Here is a 17,151-nt window from a genome sequence, read left to right on the forward strand (position 1 = left end):
CAAGCAGAACTGGACTTTTATTATATGATTTTTCAATAGTGCATTTTGGTATTACCTCCTACTAGCTAATCTGTTTTAAAAACTTATTTACTTTTCCCACTGCTGGAGATGAAATTTTCAGCTCAGAACAGCAATCTTTACTATTTGTAGAAAACATTATGAATTAAAAAAAGGACACTATCAAGGTATTTCTTATTTTAAATATGTTTTTCATTTATAAAAATGCTTTGGAAGTCTGAAACTAAAATCTGTTTCTTGGCAAAAATTCTCCTTCCTACCTCCCTCCTCCATTCTCACACGCCATTGTTAGCCTAGGATTATGATGAATGACAGGTTAACAGCACTGATTTTTTAAAATGAAAAACTGAAGAAATTGTGTTGAAAAGAAGAGCAAATTTACATGGACTTTTTAAACAAGAAAGAAAAAATGCATAGGTAGTTATGGTACAGGCCTACCAACCTTAACAGTGTCCCTCTGAGGTAGCATTTTTAAGAGGGTTACTAAATAAGCCTCAGCATAATCTAAATCCCTGCATTAAAAATTGCTACCTGCTTGAAAACCTACTCTGAATATAACACTTTGTTGGGGATTAAAACATAATACATTTTAAAAAGCTTTCTAAGACAGTAGATACAATGGACACAAGTTAATTCTAAATCTTCAGCCCTTATGTACATCATATGCACATAAATATTTGAGCTATAATACACAATCAAGACCCACCCCCAAAGCTTCTGTCATACTATTATGCAAAGCACAGCCATGCTAATTTCTAGATATAAACCATAATTCCACACCTACAAAACAAAAGTAGAATTAGTGGCAGTTTATTGCCTTATACAAATTTAACCAACATGGCAACCATGCCAAAGGAATTAAAACATTTTCAGGACATATGTACAGACTGTACATTTCAGAAACATTTGAACAATAAAAACGCAAGAACAATCTTTGCATTATGAATTAAACTAAACACATGGGTTGAAACCATCAATGCATTAAATGGGATTACAAAGGCACTTCCCTACCCAACATAGGAAATGACAATCTGCAGCCTAGAGGGAGGTTGAAAAAAGAGTGCTCAACTACTGCACAATCTCAACTTTAAGAAAAAAATAAGCAGGATTTAATCAAAGATTTATAGGATTCAATGTGATCCACTTTTCACTGAGTTCACGCAGTTTCATCTTTGTTTTTATGTTGCTTTTCTTGGCTCTCTCGTTCTGTACTTTGGCTCCTTCGATGATCATGTTTGTCTGAATGGTCCTTGCTATCACTGTGATCATGTTTATGGGATCGTTCTTTGCTTCTACTACGCTTTCGGGATCTCTCTTTGCTGGGACTGTGGTCTCGTTTTCTGGACTTTTCAACACTATCGGTTCTTCCTCTGCTTCCACTTCTACTTCGTTTATTTGATTTATCTTTACCTTCATTTTTATGTTTACTTAATTTCTCCTTGCTCCTGCTTCTACTGTGCTTACCTGTATTCTTACTTATACTCCTACTCCTATGCTTCCTCTCCCTGCTTCGACTTCTACTATGTTTTCTGTCTTTTTTGGAATCTTTCTTATCATCCCTGTGCTTCTTTTCATCCTTGTCATCTTTGTGTCTTTTCTCTTCTATTTCACCCTTACTTTTCCTGTCCTTTGACCGTTCCCTAGATCTCTCTCTTTCATTACCCTTTTCCTTGTCATAGTCTCTATCTTTTTTCCTGCTTCGTTCATTTTCTTTCTCCCGCTCTCTATCCCTGTCTCTTCTATCTCCCTTTCTATCACGACTTCGACTACGGCTTCTGTGTCTCTCTCTGCTTCTGCTTCGCCTCCGCTCTAATGCACGATCAGTACTTCGTGATCTTCGCCTTTCTTTTTCTTTCTCCTTAGCTTCACGTTCTAATCTCTGCCGTTCTCTCTCCCTTTCTAGTTCTCTATCAAAACTAGATGATCCATGACCTTCCCGATGATGACTTCTGCTTCTGGATCTTCTAGGAGACCTCCTGGGGCTCACAGACCTTCTTGGAGACCTACGTTAAAAATAAAGGATTTACAAGTTGAAATTTTAACAATGAGCTCTCTGGATTTTTCCAGTTTGTGTTTTATGAATCTTCACGTTCCACATGAATTGCCAAACATAGTGCATCTATTTCAATATCATTTAATTATTTTATTCATTAGTATTACCATCAATCCACTCTTTTGACTGGTTAGTTTAGAAACATTTGTTGTCCCAGCAAAGGTAGGACACTATTTTTTCTGATAATATGAAGTGTAAGGCACTAGATACTGGCTTTTACAATTGCACTATTTTGAAAAGATAATGTATAACCTTGAACGTCTACGCTCTGCATGTCGATCTATTTCTTCCACTCCCTCCTTGGCATCCTTCTTGATTTTTCTAGGTCTGGTTTTTATTTGCTGATCAATATTTTTCTGCACTGGCACAGGAATTCTTGGAAACAATGTTGAAAACCATTCGAGCTTAGTAAGAAAGGAACGAAGCATCTCCCCAATGGTCATAACACAACCCCCACCTGCCTTCACATCCAGGTCCTACAAAACACAAAGAAAAAATATCCTGACCGTCAAAAAAGTTCATTGCTTATTTTAAACAAATGCTGATATATTTATTGCCATCTTGAAGTCTCAATTATGAAAATTTACTTGTTTCACACTTTAATAAATGTTCTTGAAAAAATTCCAATTCTTGTACCCTTTGGATTTGGCAATAAATGTTACAGATAGGGAGTGGGACTTAATACACATGCATGCAGGTCCATAGTAAGCCTGCAGCCATCTGGATGTTAAGGGATTGTCTCAATGAACAAATTAAGGTGTAATCCTCTTACTCGGTCTAGTTGAATGGTATGATCTTGTATCTTATTTAAATGCAACAAAACTGAGAATTTCTTTGTAAGGCTATATTTAATACCTCATTTTATGGGTGCATGACTGTACACAGTGATAGCCAACACTGTGGCCTATCCACATAAGAACTACTCCATTTCCTCTCTATAAATGATCATATAGAAAGTTGTAATACAAAATGGCGTCCTAACAAAATTGGAAGCAATAGCAAACCAACTGCCATGAAGCAGTGAGGTTTCTAATTTAGAAATATGTAAAAAAATAAATAAATGAACAAATAATTGGAAACGCATAATCCATGATGACCATTGTCTCTGAAAAGGGTCATTACCGCATGAAGGCCTTCTTGCTATGCCCTCTCACAGCTCAGGACATGTTAGTCAGCTATTGTCAAGTCCCAAACCTATAGTGCAAGCACACAAGGAAAGTGAGATTTGTTATCTAAACATGAAGAGAAAATCTAAATGTAAAACTGCTTGCACTCACACACATTTAAGTGTTCAGATATACAGTATTTCCAAATATAATCGTTTCACAGAGATCTAAAGAAGAAAACAATGAGTTAGCTTAAATGTAGCACCTTGCGAGTATCTACATGATTAAACAGAACAAACATTAGAAGCACTTAGAAAAATAACTGTGTGGAACAGAAAGAGGCCTTCTGTTACAGAAAAGTGTGACAATGTTGAACAGTTTCAACATATTAGATTTCTGGACTTGAGAAAAAACTTTAGAGGTTAAAATTATCCTTATCATAAATGTTTACCATATCTTTAAATGAGTTTGTGCAACATTGGCAAAAAAGTGCATACGAACCAGCTATAAGCACTTCCTCCTACATAAAAAAGTACTGGGGAAGCAGCTGAGAAAGACTGGTTCTAACACTTCCTCTAACATACAGTTTTGGAGAGATAGGAGACATTAATGTATACTGCTATTAAAAATATTAGAGCCAAAATTGTGTAGTATGTCATATGTATAAATTCAAAGTAAGGCCTTTAATAGTAATGACACCGATTAAGGCCTGCAAGTTCAATCATTTTTTTGTTCAGCTTGTCCTATGAAGGAAATAGCTTGTAGGACACTGGAATTGAAGCCTCCCCAAAAAAAGTTACAAGGCAGCACTTCATAGAAATGTAGTTAATGTTCATATCCAAGAATTAAAGTAGCACCCACTTGGGGGGGTAAGGGGAAGGAGGGATGCTAACTATTAATTATGCAATTACCCCACAGCTGAATTCTTAATTAAGGAATATTTTGATCACATTACAAATATACAATAACACAGGTTTACCTGGATTAACAAATGTCTCCTTTGTACTGTATTTGATGCTTAGTATGAAAGTAGCTGTGTAAAATAAATATACTGTGTTGTAGTCACGCGTATGTATTACACTGCATTTTTATTAAAAATAGGGCTTCTCTGTAAGCATGAAGTTTGATACTTCTTGTAATACAGGGTGTTCGTCTCAACCAGTCAAGGAAAATATGTTCTTAAATCTAGTAAATAACTTAAGACTCAAACTCAATAAATACTACACATTACTGCAATTTGAGGATTGTGTATTTCAATCCTCTAACCCTAGAAATGTGTTACGTATTCCCCCACTCAATTTCTCTAGCCAGGAACTTTGGGATAAGGGAGAACAATAATTCCCATGATGCTATTTTCTCATTCTCCCTCCCTACTGCATAATAATACAGTCCGTTTGACTGAAGGAGTTCAGAACTTAGCACTTAAAATTGCCTGGTTACTCCATGGATCAACAGGAATGTTCAGACAAGTACAGGTGGCACCATCCTATCCAGTAATTAAGTTGCTCACTTCTAGTTAGTGACATTTAGTTTCTAGTCACTTGAGATATAACTGCCACAGAAATGAGCAGATAAAGTTTTGCTGTAAAATTGTTGATTCCAATCACACACCTCTCTCCATCCGAAGTACATGATTAAATTTTTCAGTAATACACAATTCATACATTTAGAAGCCTAATATTTCAAACACTTTTGAAAGTCCTGGCCATAAACTTTTATTTATTGGGGTCTGTTTAGCATATCCCTTTCCACCCCCCCCCTTTAAAAAAAAAAAAGGTGTAACAGTATAGAGTATAAAGCCATTAGACACACCACCATGCAGTCCAAACGTCTCACCTTAAAGAATTTATTTAAACTTATTTCACGTCAGTTTCTAACATATGACGTAAGTTTAAAATGATCACTAATCTTAGCCAGTGGAAAACTCAACTAAATCTTTTGAATACAAAAAGCAAAGTTTGTTTCCAGATCAGACCCACTCCCCACATTAATCTATTAGTGTAATTAAATTAAAAGAAAAAAATCACAACATGAAGATGCTCAAACTACAGGAAAATGTATCAAAATTCTTAATCTAAAAAAGCAGCATGAAAGGAAACAAAAGAAAACAAATTATTACCCTCGCCGACATACCTCTTCATCATCAAGGAACGATTCAAACCAGTCCCATAGATCAGTAGGAGGCTGTGTGTACCTTGAAGTACAAAAAAATGTGTAAATTTAATAAATTTTCTGTGTATTAAACTAGTTTATAGTTAAATACATTGCTACTCACCTAATATACATAAATCCAAGAGCCCTAATGTACGGAGAATCTGTATGTGTTATGAGGCCCATCACTTGCTTACGAGTGAGTTTCAGAGTAAATAATTTGTAAAGCAGGCAAAAAGCTGTAGACACAATTCCACCAGTTCCAACACCTCGCACCTTTAGTGACAGAAAAAAAAAAGATATACCAGATGTTTAACAGACAGTCGCTAAAACATTACTCCAGATTTTCAGTGACAGAAGAATAAGAACGTAAAAAGAATGAAGCTTTTCTATTGGAAAAAAGCAAGAATAATACTGCTTGCCTCCTCAAACTCACATCCTTCAGGGTCAAATGGGGTATCTCAGTCCTCTGTAATTTCGAAATTTGTCATCTACATTATGATCCAATACTCAAGTGTAGACAAGACTGGGATATTTTACAGGTGATTATTTACCACACAAAAGTATTTAAGAAGGCACGTACTTCTACTTACCCCTCCGCACATCCCTGTCTGGCCTGCTGTTTTTCTGCTCCCTTTCTCCCATGGTTCAACATGTGTAACCTGAAAGTGTGAAAAAGATTACTATCACAGCCATCACACGTAGCTTCAAAGATGATGTACAAGTACTTAAAACAATCATCATGTGCCCAAACAAATACAATTAAGTTCATAAAAAAATTTCCTAAACCAGTTTTCAGTAGTGCTCATCAACTCATATGAATTTTAAGGTAAGCTGGATACTTCAGCAAAACAACAAAATATCTGGTCTTTTTGTGACCACGTTACCCAAGATTTTAATTTAATAACCTTTCCTCAAAACTTAAAAAGAAATTGTCCAAGTAAGTAACTGTTTTTATATTACACTGCAGTCTCCCCCAAGTATTTATCTGGGGATAAAAACAATCATTACTATGGTCAATGCTGAGTAATTTCACTTAAACATACTATTAGCATTATGCTTGTTAATAGAGCATTTTAGTCTATGGTACTTACTGCACATGACTATGGGGGATACATACTCCACTACTTATGCAGATTAATAAGAGATTAATATTTTTTTATTCTCTCCTCATTATAACCTAAATCTAAGACAATGAGAAAAAACAACTATGAACCGTAATATTTTAATCTAAAAAGCTAATGGCTTTTTTGTAGATTGTGATGATACTCTGAGATAATGACCAGCTCTGCATCCTAAACAATAATGGCAGATTTAGTTTTATGAAGGGTTTTAGCATAGTTCAAGTACATCTTAAAACGAAATTTGATGATCAGTGCTAGAACTAAGTTGATCAATACCATCCTTGGACTCTTGTAATGAGAGTCAGACACAAAGATCTGCTCAAGCTACATTAAAAATTGAGCAATCCATAGAGGAGGGAATAATCACTTGGAGACAGAGGTATGTAAATTTTATAAACTCATCAATTTAATATGGGTCAGTTTCACTACTTGGTTCAGAAACTGGAAGACAAAAATCCACTGGTCTTACACGGACACTGTGTAATGCTTGAGTCCAAGTATAAAGTGGTAACATTTTACTTTACACTTCAGAATTAGGGCTATCAAGCGATTAAAAAAATTAATCGCACTTTTAAACAATAATAGAATACCAATATTTTGGGATGTTTTCTATATTTCAAATATATTAATTTCAATTACAAAGAATACAAAGTGTACAGTGCTCACTTTATATTTATTTTTTATTACGAATATTTGCACTGTAAAAAAGAAATAGTATTTTTCAATTCACCTAATTCAAGTATTGAAGTGCAATCTCTTTATCATGAAAGTTGAACCTACAAAATGTAGAGTTATGTACAAAAAAACCTGCATTCAAAAACAAAACAATGTAAAACTTTAGAGCCTACAAGTCCACAAAGTTCTGCTTCTTGTTCAGCCAATCGCTCAAACAAGTTTGTTTACATTTTCAGAAGATAATGCTGCCTGCTTCTTGTTTACAATGTCACCTGAAAGCGAGAACAGGCGTTTGCATGGCACTATTGCAAGATATTTACATGCCAGATGTGCTAAAGATTCATATATCCCTTGATGCTTCAACCACCATTCCAGAGGACATGCGTCCATGCTGATGACAGGTTCTGCTCAATAACGATCCAAAGCATTGCCGACCAACACATGTTCATTTTCATCATCTAAGTCAGATACCACCAGCAGAAGGTTCATTTTTTTGTTTGTTTGGGTTTTTTTGGTGGTGGTGGTTCAGGTTCCGTGGTTTCCACATCAGTGTTGCTCTTTTAAGACTTCTGAACGCACACTCCACGCCTCATTCCTCTCAGATTTTGGAAGGCACTTCAGATTCTTAAATCTTGGGTCGAATGCTGTAGCTATTTTTAGAAATTACACATTGATATCTTCTTTGCGTTTTGTCAAATTGGCAGTGAAAGTGTTCTTAAAATGAACAAGGTGCTGAGTCATCATCCGAGACACTTGTAAGATGAAATATATGGCAGAATGTACGTAAAACAGAACAGGAGACGTACAATTCTCCCCCAAGGAGTTCAGTCACAAATGCATTATTTTTTGAAGGAGCGTCATCAGCACGGAAGCATGTCCTCTGGAACAAAGGCCGAAGAGCAAAAAGGCATATGAATCTTTAGCACATCTGGCACGTAAATATCTTGTGAGGCCAGCTACAACAGTGCCATGTGAACACCTGTTCTTACTTTCAGGTGACACTATAATTAAGAAGTGGGCAGCATTATCTCCCGTAAATGTAAACAAACTTGTTTCTCTTAGTGATTGGCTGAACAAGAAGTAGGACTGAATGGACTTGTAGGCTCTAAAGCACAGGTGGGCACACTACGGCCTGCGGGCCACATCCGGTCCACGGGACCCTCCTGCCCAGCCCCTGAGCTCCTGGCCCAGGAGGGTAGCCCCCAGCCCGCCCCCTGCTGCTCCCCCTCCCCTGCAGCCTCAGCTCACTGTGCCACCAGCGCAATGCTCTGGGCAGCGCACTCCTGCCAGGCAGCACAGCTGCAGAGCCGCAGCCTGACCTGGTGCTCTGTGCTGTGTAGTGGCAAGGCTGGCTCCTGCCAGGCAGCACAGCTGCCTGTCCTGGGGCTCTAGGCGGCGCGGCTGTAGCACTGCCAGCCACCAGTGTTCCAGGCAGCATGGTAAGGGGGCAGGGAGTGGGGGGTGGGATAGAAGGCAGGGGACAGGAGCGTGCATAGGGGTCGGGGCGGTCAGAGGGCGGGGAACAGGGGGGTTGAATGGGGGCAGTCAGGGGCAGGGGTTCCGGAGGTGGTCAGGAGACAGGGAGAAGGGGTGGTTGGATGGGGCGGGGGGGGAGAGAGCAGGCATGAACGAAAGGAGGAGTTGATGGGATGGCAGGGGACAGTTGGGGTGGTCAGGGAGCAGGAGTGCGGGGTGGTGGATAGGTCAGGAGTCCGGGGGGGGGGGGGGGGAGAAGGGGTGTGGCGTCAGAGGCCGGGCCACGCCTGGCTGTTTGGGGAGGCACAGGCTCCCCTAACTGGCCCTCCATACAACTTCAGAAACCCGATGTGGCCCTCAGGCCAAAATGTTTGCCCGCCCCAGCTCTAAAGTTTCACATTGTTACATAACTGCACTCAAAAACAGAACAAAAAACCCTACATATGTAAGTTGCATTTTCATGATAAAGAGATTGCACTACAGTACTTGTATGAGGTGAACTGAAAAACTCTATTCTTTTATTTATAATAAAAAATAATATAAAGTGATCAATGTACACTTTGTATTCTGTGTTGTAACAGAAATCAATATATTTGAAAATGTAGAAAAACATCCAAAAATATTTAATAAATTTCTATTGGTATGCTATTGTTTAACAGTGCGATTAATCATGATTAATTTTTTTAATCAAATTAACTTTGAGATAATTGTGTGAGTTAACTGCAATTAATTGACAGCCCTATTCAGAATTATTTAAGAGAACCTATGAAATAAAATGTTGAATACATGCATAAAGCATGCTGAAATCCAATGAAGTAGTCCATGGTTTATCTTACAAACAGCTAAATTACCGTTGACAGTAGCCATCTCGCTAAAAAATGTGAACTTGCCTCATATACCAAAAATATGGAAACCCATTCAACCTGCTTTATCACACTTATCGTACATATTACCAGCAGCACATTTGAAGAGCTCAGAAATAGCAAGTACCAGATAAATTATACTGAAAGTATATTTCATATTATTCATTGTGAATTGTACCTTTTTCCTCACACAGTAAGGCACTAATGGGCTGAATAAAGTAGTTCCCTTTTCAGTCAAAGGACAAGAACCAAATAATAAACACTGAACACAAAAAGCTGTTCTTCAAATTTGATTTGTATTACAGTAGTGGCTAATGGCCCCAACCAAAACTAGGGCCCTGTTGTGCAAGGGATTGTACAAACACATAGTAGGCGACAGTCCCCAGCCTGAAAAGCTTAAAATATAAAGTCCAGATCCCAACTGCATGTACTTAACTTGATGGGACCACTCAGAATACCTAAAGTTGAGGTGCAGGATCAGTACCTAAATGTATAAAACAGTAGGAGAAAGGAAGAGCACGAGTTTACTAAGTGGAACTGAAACACACACAGATTAGGGGATAGATTTTAAAATTAACTAATTCAGGAATCCAAACAGAGGCCAGATTTTGAGTAGTGCTCAACAGCCAGTAGTTCTGAGCATGACTCCAAGTCAGTTTTGCCCATAGCTCAGCACCCAACATGATGAAATCTTAAAAATCTGACTATTTTGACAACAAAATGGGAATAGAACTCTTTTAGAAAATGGGGCCATAAGTGTGTGTCAAAGCAGGAATTAAATCCAAATCTTCTGCACCCCAATCTAGTGCCTTAACCACAAAAAACATCCTTTTTAATCACACCCACTTTACACACAAGTGCCAGGTAAGAATTCTGTTAGTTTCAATCCAGCTAAGAACCTCTATGCCATAAACCTCTAAATATTTTTAAATATCAAGAGCCCCATTTCTGTGTGTCGAATTAATCTACTCAACATTTTTATTTAAAGAAGAATGGAAAATATATTTCCCTTACAGGTTTTCACAAATTGGAAGTTAAATAACGACTAAGAGTCCAACACTACAGAACACACTGCTTTTCAACATGAGTATGCAAACTATTTCAACTACCCTAGTTAATTAAACTTTAGAGAGTATTTAAATTTAGTATAAAACAATTTATATGTACTAATTTTAAAATATTTGGAATGCATCTAAAATGTGACTATGTAAAACAACCTCTTCTCATTCCAGATATGCTATTCAGTATTTCATCTCAATTTAGGTGACAAAAATAGTCTTTACACCCTTTCACTTCTATTAGTCCTACACTTTCAACACAGCTCCAGGAAAGTGAAATGGGCTCTGTTACTTCTTGAGCATCAACAGGATTGTTTATAGAATTCCAATTGATTATTCCTATGCAATCTCACTGAACGTAATGAGTAACACAGGTAATTGAGACCAATACACTAGCCTCCAGAATCTGTGTTACTGGAAATTATGCATGATAAGAAAAGAGTCCATCTTGACTCAAGAGACCAGGTGGAAGTTAACAGCACTCTAGCATTTAGGAGAAAATGCCATCCTTTTTAACCAGTAAACTGAGCAAACTTGATTCAGAAATAATCAAGACACAAACATGGAATCCCACAGAGCCATTATTACAGAATCACTTTTGAGAACACTGTTCTTTAAGCAATGGAGCTACCCATCAATAATGTTTTAAGCCAAGCAAGAAAGTAATAAAGGTTATTTCCAAATATATTACACCCACTTAGTGACAACGGAATTGAGGAGTAAGATCAATACATGCCAGAAGAGCGTCAATATTTTCCAGAGTACAAGTGACTGAAAACAATGGCCGAAATAACCCTAAACCTGTATACATTAGCAGGACAATGCATGTAATTGTGTTGATGAGCATTAATTTTGCATACCTCTACCTGGTACCCTGGCTTGATGGAAGCCTCGCTGCAAGACTGATTCAATCCTGCTAACGAAACAAGAACTGAGACAAGGATGCACCGAGGAGTTCATTTATCTCCCCAGCACAGCCAGACTAATGCCAACAGCAGCACTATTATTTGATCTCGTTTCAATACCTGGATGCCCCAATCTCTAACTGGAGAGGAAGGCCACATGCAAGCTCCTACTGGGACCGCTGACTGGCACCGCGATCCCTTTTACACCCCAGCAGTACAACGTACTAGCAATCGCTAGGTGTGGGGGGTGGCCGTGCCCCCTGGAAAAGGGACACAAGTTGAGGAGACTCCTATGCTCTAAGCACTGAGCAGACAAGCTCCCTTTCGGAGACGTGCGCTCGTGCTTCAACCGCTGCACATGGTTTTTACAGCCTCCTACTCGCCACATTCACGGACTCGGCTTCACGCGCCCTTGTGCGGGAAGGCCACGGATCCCCGCTCCCCAAGCCCGGGGGCCTGAAGAGAGGCCGTGAGCGGCCATTTCATCCCCGCAGCGCTGACACAGCTCCCGCGCCCACCATTCCGCTCAGCACCGGAAAGCCCTACTCGTTCTCGCGGGGCCGCTCCCCTGAGCCCAGCTGGGCACAGGAGGCAGCCCCTGGCCTCCCCTGCTCACGCGCAGCGAAGGAGGATGCCGCTCGCTACTGGGCCGAAATAGAGGACAAGGGGACCCCGCCACCCGGAGCGAGGGCGAGCAGGGAGGAACCCACAGGCCGGAAGCGCCCCCAGTCCCGCTCCCCCGAAAGAAATGGGCAGCACGCAGACGAGCGGGAAGGCCTTTGGGGGGAGCCAGCCAGCCGGCCCAGGCCCCCAGCCGCTCCCACGATGGGCCCTCCCCGCCCCCGCTGGCCTCACCTTGAAGTAGATCTCGTCCACCACCTCGTGGTAGGTCTTGAGCTCGTAGAGCTGCACCTTGAAGTAGGGAGAGGAGAGGATGTTGGTGAGGATCATGGGATTCAGGTTCATGGTCTTCTCGTTCCCCCACAGCGGCAGCACGTTGCCCTGCTTGCCCGAGGCCGCCGGTTTGGGGGCCCCGCTCTGTAGCGGCGGCTGAGCCGGCGGGACGGATCCGGCCTGGTGCTGGGCCGCCTGCTGCTGCTGCTGGCAGTTGCCGGTGCCTAACGCGGGGCTATTGTTGGCCATAGCGCCACAGCGGCTCAGTGCTCCGGCCGGGGCGGGGGACTGACTCGCTGTAGCGAAACGCGAGGGGCCGAGCCGGGGGCTGTCTCCGCTAACTGCCAACAAGATGGCGGGCCCTGCGGAAGTGACGAATTCGTCTTCCGGGACCGACCGCGCGGCCGACCAATCGCCCATCCGCCCGGCCGCGATGGCCCCAGAAGCCTTCGGTTGTGAGAGCGCTGGGATGGCGCCGTTTCCCTGTGCTGAGAGTTAGGGCCCTCCTTCTGCTCCGGGAGACGAGTGACTCCCCGGGCTCCTAATTTTCGCAGCGGGCAGAGGATCCGTAAGGCAGAGCCTCTCCTCGCTACTTAGCTGTCGCTTTTTTTGGAACTGTGCAATAATTTCGTTTGCTTGAAACCAACTTGGCAGGAAATGATTTATCCGGCCTAGTACGTGTCTCATGCCGCTTGGGCCTATCCCAAGAACAAACTAGCTGAAGAGCTATGAGCCCCTGGTTCTGGCACCAGTGGAGAGCATACGCTGAAGTCAAGGACTACAAATATGGGAAATAAATTCCCTCTTGGGGGGTTTAGGACATCATTCCATGAAAAGGCCTGCTAACCCAAACCTTTTAAGCTGAAAGCTTCCTGTTAGCAGCAGCCTCTAATAAATTAGGTCCGCAAACTGGAATAGTGTAGCACCTTTGGGAATTACCAGCATAAAAATAGAAAAAAGAAGCTAGTATAGAAGCAAGACTATATAAAACCTTGTGCCATGGGTGCTGTAACAGTTTTTATACTGGGGGTGCTGAAAGTCATTGAACAAAACTGTAAACCCTGTACATGATAGAAACCCCTTCAAACCAAAGAGTGCTGTTGCTCCCCCAGCACCTCTAGTTGCAGCCTCTATGTGTTGTGCTATATCTGAGTGAACTGGGATACCAAGGTCTCATTTTTCAGAGTAACAGCCATGTTAGTCTGTATTCGCAAAAAGAAAAGAAGTACTTGTGGCACCTTAGAGACTAACCAATTTATTTGAGCATGAGCTTTTGTGAGCTACAGCTCACTTCATCGGATGCATACTGTGAAACTTCCACAGTATGCATCCGATGAAGTGAGCTGTAGCTCACGAAAGCTCATGCTCAAATAAATTGGTTAGTCTCTAAGGTGCCACAAGTACTCCTTTTCTTTTTGTTTGTCCTTCAAAAAATAATGAGTCATATCCCATCAAGATAATTAAGCCACCTCCATCCAACGAGCGGTGGTAGCTATGTCGGCGGGAGACAGTGTGGACATAGTCTTAGACTTTCTTGATTCATGTGATATTTTGGCAAATTTTCCTACTTTAACTCAGAAATTTCTAGTTTTGACAGAATAGCTAAAATTGGCAATAAGTCTGAGTCTTCCTCCTTAGCTAGGATGGAGGTGATTGAACAGAAAAATCCCTGCAGCATGCAAAATATGGGATTATGCTGATATCAAAAAAATCTGTATTATAATTCAATTTATTGCTTTCTGTAGATTATGGTAATTTAAAAGTTCTTTGAACAATTACACTTACCTTTAGATGCTATTAGAGTTGAATGAAGCAGGAGTACCTTGCCTGAAATTACTGATTATAATGTGTAAATAGCCTTATAATGAACAACCCTCTTGGATGGCTGGATCTGCCACTGCATGACAGAAATAAAACAAAAATTTTAGATAACAGACTAAATCTGAGGAACTCTGCTTTTATGAAGTGAGGAACTAAAATAAATTGTTTCCCCTCTTATCAGAAAAGGTTTTCAAAACTTGCAGATCAAGCATTCACTTTTGAATTCTTCAAAGCAAAACACTAAAGTTGAAAATTGCTGACAGCACTTCCTACTTCTTTCATTCTGACAATCTTCAAAGGTTCCCATCTCCACCTTTATACACACTACCTAATATTTAACAATCAAGAAAAATGTTTTCTTGTGATGACTTTTGTTTTGTAGGGGAGAAGTGACCTCAAAATTAGTAATTGTGGAGAAGGCCCCCTTTACAAAAATATCATTTTAGGTGTGTGGGTTCACTTTTCCCCTCTTCACAAATGCTATACTGACTCTTATATCCAGTGATGATTCTACCAGGCTATAATGAATCAAAACAGGAAATACAGAACCTTTGATCCAAATAATTCAAAGTGTTTTTCAAATATTAATAAAATCTCACAGTACCTCTTTTGAGTTTCACAGCTAAATATGAGGTGGAACAGATTATTTAGCATAAAAGACAAAAACACCCTATCACCTGTGGGCAAACACTTTTCACAAAATGATCCCTCCATATCTAACCTCTCAGTCCTTGTCCTCAAGGCAATCCTGCACTACTAAGGTTGCCAACTGTCTAATCACACAAACCCAAACACCCTTGCCTTCCCCTGTCTTGCCCTTTCCTGAGGTCCTACCTCTGCCCCACCCCTTCTCTGAGGCCCCACCCTGCTCTCTCCATCTCCCCTCCCTCTGTCACTTGCTCTCCTCAACCCTCATTCACTTTCACCAGGCCGGAACAGAGGGTTGGGGGGCGAGAGGGGGTGCAGGCTCTGGGCTGGGGTCCAGGGGTTTGGAGTGTGGGAGGGGCTCTGGGCTGAGTCTGGGGAAGGGGGTTGGAGTGCAGGTGGGAGTGTGTGGTGCAAGCTCTGGATGGAGTTTGGGTGCTGGAAGGGGCTCAGGGCTGGGGCAGGGGGTTGGGATGCGGGAGGGGGTGAGAGGTGCGGGCTCCAGCTGGGCGACACTTACTTCAGGTGGCTCCCGGGTGGTGGTACAGTGGGGCTATGGCAGGCTCCCTGCCTGCCCTGGCCCTACGCCACTCCTGGAAGCAGTCGGTATGTCCCTACGGCCCCGGGGGGGGAGGAATGGGACAGGACAGGACGGGACGGGATGGGGTCTCCGCGCACTGCCCCTGCCACTCTCATTGGCTGCAGTTCCCGACCAATGGGAGCTGCGGAGTCAGTGCTATGGGTGGGGGCAGCACGTAGAGCCTCCCTGACCCCCCATGCCCAGGGGTCGCAGGGACGTGCCAGACACTTCCGGGAGTGGCGTGGGGCCAGGGCAGGCGGGGAGCCTGCCTTAGCCTTGCCACGTTGCCGGATTTTTAGTGGCCTAAAGTCTCCCGGGTTGGCTTCAGCAGCCTCTGGGAGATGGAGCCTGATTCCGGGAGATTCCTAACGAAACCGGGAGGGTTGGCAACCCTATGCACAACACCTTCAAACAATTAGCATGGGAGCTTAAATTAATCATTTTGCTACACATTAACAATATTGGTCTTAATAAATACCTTGGATTTGTGGTTTGTTACAACAACCCGTAACCCACTTACCTGTCTTTTTTGGCCTGTCTGCAGAGATGTAACAGGGCACTACCCTTAGAATATATGTTAACTACTTATGCTAAACAATCTGTTCCACCTCCTATTTTGCTGTGACACTTTGAGTACTTTCCCAGGCCTGAAAAAGAGTTCCATGCATCTCAAAACCTTGTCTCTTTCACCAGTAGAAGTTGGTCCAATAGATTTCCTCACCCACCTTATCTCAGTTATTTACAAGACATGCAGGAACTATAACAACCTAAAAATGTGATATCCAAAAACTTTAAAAGTATGGACAGGGTCCCAACATTACTGACAACTGTATTAAAAGGTGTCTGTTCTAACTTCAAAACCGTTTTATAATGAAGTAAGTAATTGATGGTCAAGCCATTTCCTGGGGATTGGTGACTAGACAGGAAGTCCCTGTGTGGATCTGAGCCTTGGTGACTGGCCCGTAATCCCAATGCATTTCTACAACAACCTACCTATTAAAAAACACTATTTTTAATTTTTGAATTAAAAATTCATACAAATTTTAACTTAGATTTTGTTTAAAAATGGACAAGTATATGTTAAAAGGATGCCATTAATTAAATAATCACACTTCTGTCTGAGGGCTGTTTAAAACCTACTATGGTTAAAAGTAATACAAAAATTACTACAACTAAAAGATATTACAAGGAAAAACATTTTCTCTATTGCTTTCAGTTTGCGTATTTGACAGCACTTTGGCCCTGATCTTGCAAGAAGAACTATGCAGTCAGAGTAAACAAATGCAAAGGTCCAACCCCGAAAAGGATCTTGCAGGATCCAGGTCCTTTACATGTCATCATTTTAATCAAAGTCAGTTTTCACTGTTTGTCCAGGTTTTTCATATAGCAACAGGAGAGAAAAGTTTTTAAAACAGAAAAAACAGTAAAATAAAAATTCCCAGGATGCTTGAGCAGGTGTCTGACCTGAAACTAAGTTTAATTTGTATTTGGATGTTGACTAGAATTCAAGCTGTTCCTAAAATCTCTCTCTCTCTCTCTATCTCACACATACACAAAGTCTGCAAAATCTTACTGTTGTAGTTCATACTATGAAAAAGTTTGAACACAATATGTAAATAAATAGACTTTGCTAGTAGTAATTGCATTAATGCCAAGATGCTGTTTCCATTCTTTCACCACTGTTTCACTTGCTCATAACTAGAGTCCTGCATGGATACAAAATTTGTATCCACATCTGATTCATGATACGCAAAAATGGTCCACGGATATAAACCAGATGTC

At 41.1% G+C, this 17,151-nt stretch overlaps 1 protein-coding gene across 1 annotated transcript; it reads right to left on the reverse strand.

The window, feature by feature from the left end:
* Window positions 1-812: 812 nt before the first annotated feature.
* Window positions 813-12,692, reverse strand: PRPF38B (pre-mRNA processing factor 38B). The gene is made up of 6 exons (XM_077825416.1): window positions 12,285-12,692; window positions 5,922-5,990; window positions 5,453-5,604; window positions 5,311-5,371; window positions 2,324-2,547; window positions 813-2,021 (listed from the first exon to the last, which is right to left on the reverse strand). Exons 1-6 carry the CDS (start codon window positions 12,570-12,572, stop codon window positions 1,175-1,177), a joined length of 1,641 nt encoding a protein of 546 aa, XP_077681542.1. The 5' UTR covers window positions 12,573-12,692; the 3' UTR covers window positions 813-1,174.
* Window positions 12,693-17,151: the final 4,459 nt, after the last annotated feature.

The sequence above is a fragment of the Eretmochelys imbricata genome, chromosome 8 (assembly GCF_965152235.1).
Source record: "Eretmochelys imbricata isolate rEreImb1 chromosome 8, rEreImb1.hap1, whole genome shotgun sequence".
In the NCBI taxonomy this organism is placed as follows: Eukaryota; Metazoa; Chordata; order Testudines; family Cheloniidae; genus Eretmochelys; species Eretmochelys imbricata.